Genomic DNA, 2244 nt, shown 5'->3' with positions numbered 1-2244 from the left:
AATGTAACTGTCACAAGGTGGGAATGGCTGTAGAAGGAAACTTGACCTACTTGTTACTGGAGGCATTACTGGAAGATGAATGTTGTCAGAGTAATTGGCTGTAGAGGGAATCATGAAAAATTAAACCTATTTGGCTGGGCTTAACAGAGTATTCATTAGGTTTGTAGAATGACAAGGATATGTGGAAGAGGGAGTAGTGCTGAGAGAGGTAGTACTATGAAGAGGCTGACTAAAAGGCTGCACAGTAGTAAAAAGGGAGGGGGTACAGGATGAAGAAAGCTGTGGGGGTGGAAGAAATGAAGTAGATTTAAAGATTAAGATTGGACTGAGGTGATAGTAGGTATTGAAGAGGAGATAGTAAAAGCCATTAGCCCTCAGGGTCCCCTTGAGGGGTAAGGGCTAGACAATTAAACAGGGGAGCAATGTGCCCATGGTTCTCCCAGGCTGTTCATAACTGGCACAAAATCAGCCTTTCATCTTTTCAACATGGCCCTCAAACCTTAGGGAGTGGATAGTAGAAAGGGTTGGAGAAGAGAAAGAAACAGAGATAGGAAATAGAAAAGAACATGCAATATATGTTGAGTCGAGGGCTGAGGCCCAAGGCTGGGGTGCTCCCCAGCATTGGGTCCCAGTCTCTCTTAAGCCCCCCAAAAGAACAATAGGCATGGATTTCAGGGGCTCATTTGATTATATACTGGCAAGCCTAAAAAACATGACAATTTCTTCCATTTTGAAAGGCTAAGGAAATTCACCAAAAAATGCAACACAGAACATTTCATATATTTATTATAACATTTTATTGCACAATTCCTTTTCTTTAATTGAGAACATTACTGATATCCCAAAATTGTATCAGACACACTGGTATAGACACAAATTAAATAATTACACTTCAAAAATGTTCAACATCATGACCATAAGCTCATTCTTGACTTCTTTTTACTTTTGAGGCACTGTGAATAAATAGTGACAAACCAAAAAAATGCTTGAGTATCTTAGTCACTTAACAGCTGCTACAAATAAAGAAAACTTTACATAGTTCTCCCATCACAATATGTAAATGAAATATGCAACCTATCTTTAACATCACACCAACAGTCGTTTAAAAATATCACCTGAGAACAGCAAGCTACAACACAAGATCAATAGAAAGTGCATCCCTTTTCAAAGTACTCCTTTAAAATACGCCCCTGGTTATCAAGAGAGAAAGAGGCAAAGTGCAAAGGAGGAGCTGCTTTACATAAATAAATAATAGTCTTTTAATAGTATATGAGAATATTTTTAACTGCTATACAATCATTTCTATCTTCAAAGAAGGAACATTATCATTTGTGTACACACTTGTTTGTAATCATCTTTAAATGTATATGTTTGAGAGACTTGAGAAGTTAAAGAAATAATATATAATAAATATATAATTAAAACTTCTAACATAAGGAACAAGGCTGAGCTGACATATCTAGTATCAAGTTAGCCAAGATTACTGCTAATCCCCCAGCTTGAACTTGCTCCTTCAAAGACTGAATTATCCAAGAAAATGTCAGACTTGCTGTGTTTATTTGCCATCCAGTTTATACTACTCACAGAGTTTATGTACAAACCTTCATATATTAAACCTGAAAAGCCTGACACATCCCTTCAACTCTAGGTCTATTCTTTGCAGTTACAAACTCAAGCTTAGGAAAGCATATGACAACTACTCAACAGATATTAAGCACATAGCTACCATAACATACATCTACATGACTCTTAACTGTCAGGAACTTTGTTATCTCCATTATTAATCTTCTCTAAAGCAGCCAAAAGCTCAGTGCTGTTGTGATGATCCCCAAACTCCATTTCTCGATGTTCATATAATATACCCTGATTACCTGGACCAATCAAAAACACACCTGAAAAGGAAGAAAAAAAGCCTTTTTATTTACTTCTAATCAAGCCTGCTCATACTGGTCCATTTCTGAAATTGTCAGCAAGATACATTGAAAATGTTTATAGAATATCTAAACTTGGAAAATCTTTGAAAAGGAATGCTTATAAATCTGTATTTCAAGAATCAATTGCACTCTGCTTTAAAACTAAGAAAAAAAATCTTAATGATACAAGGGACCTAATTCTTAACAATTGAGCAAGACTATTTTTGTCACTATTTGAATATAGATTTGTTATGTGTTTCTTTGGACAAAAAAATATTATACCCTTTGGTTAATAATCAAAGGTTATAAACAAACATGTTGCCCTACAAAA

At 35.6% G+C, this 2244-nt stretch overlaps 2 protein-coding genes across 3 annotated transcripts in view; both read right to left on the bottom strand.

The window, feature by feature from the left end:
• Positions 1-769: 769 nt before the first annotated feature.
• LOC113811390 (peroxiredoxin-like 2A) overlaps positions 770-2244 on the bottom strand; it is a 343946-nt gene continuing 342471 nt past the window's right edge. For both annotated transcript variants that reach the window (XM_070120880.1, XM_027363115.2), the window contains one exon: positions 770-1892. The gene's annotated coding sequence lies outside the window, so the exon portion shown is untranslated. The remainder of the gene's footprint in view (positions 1893-2244) is intronic.
• The window catches only part of LOC138861597 (peroxiredoxin-like 2A), a 769-nt gene continuing 456 nt past the window's right edge, over positions 1932-2244 (bottom strand). The window contains exon 3 of the mRNA XM_070121390.1: positions 1932-1957. Coding sequence (XP_069977491.1) covers positions 1932-1957 — 26 coding nt within the window. The remainder of the gene's footprint in view (positions 1958-2244) is intronic.

Source organism: Penaeus vannamei, chromosome 4 (genome assembly GCF_042767895.1).
Source record: "Penaeus vannamei isolate JL-2024 chromosome 4, ASM4276789v1, whole genome shotgun sequence".
In the NCBI taxonomy this organism is placed as follows: Eukaryota; Metazoa; Arthropoda; class Malacostraca; order Decapoda; family Penaeidae; genus Penaeus; species Penaeus vannamei.
This window is presented reverse-complemented; position numbering and strand designations above follow the sequence as displayed.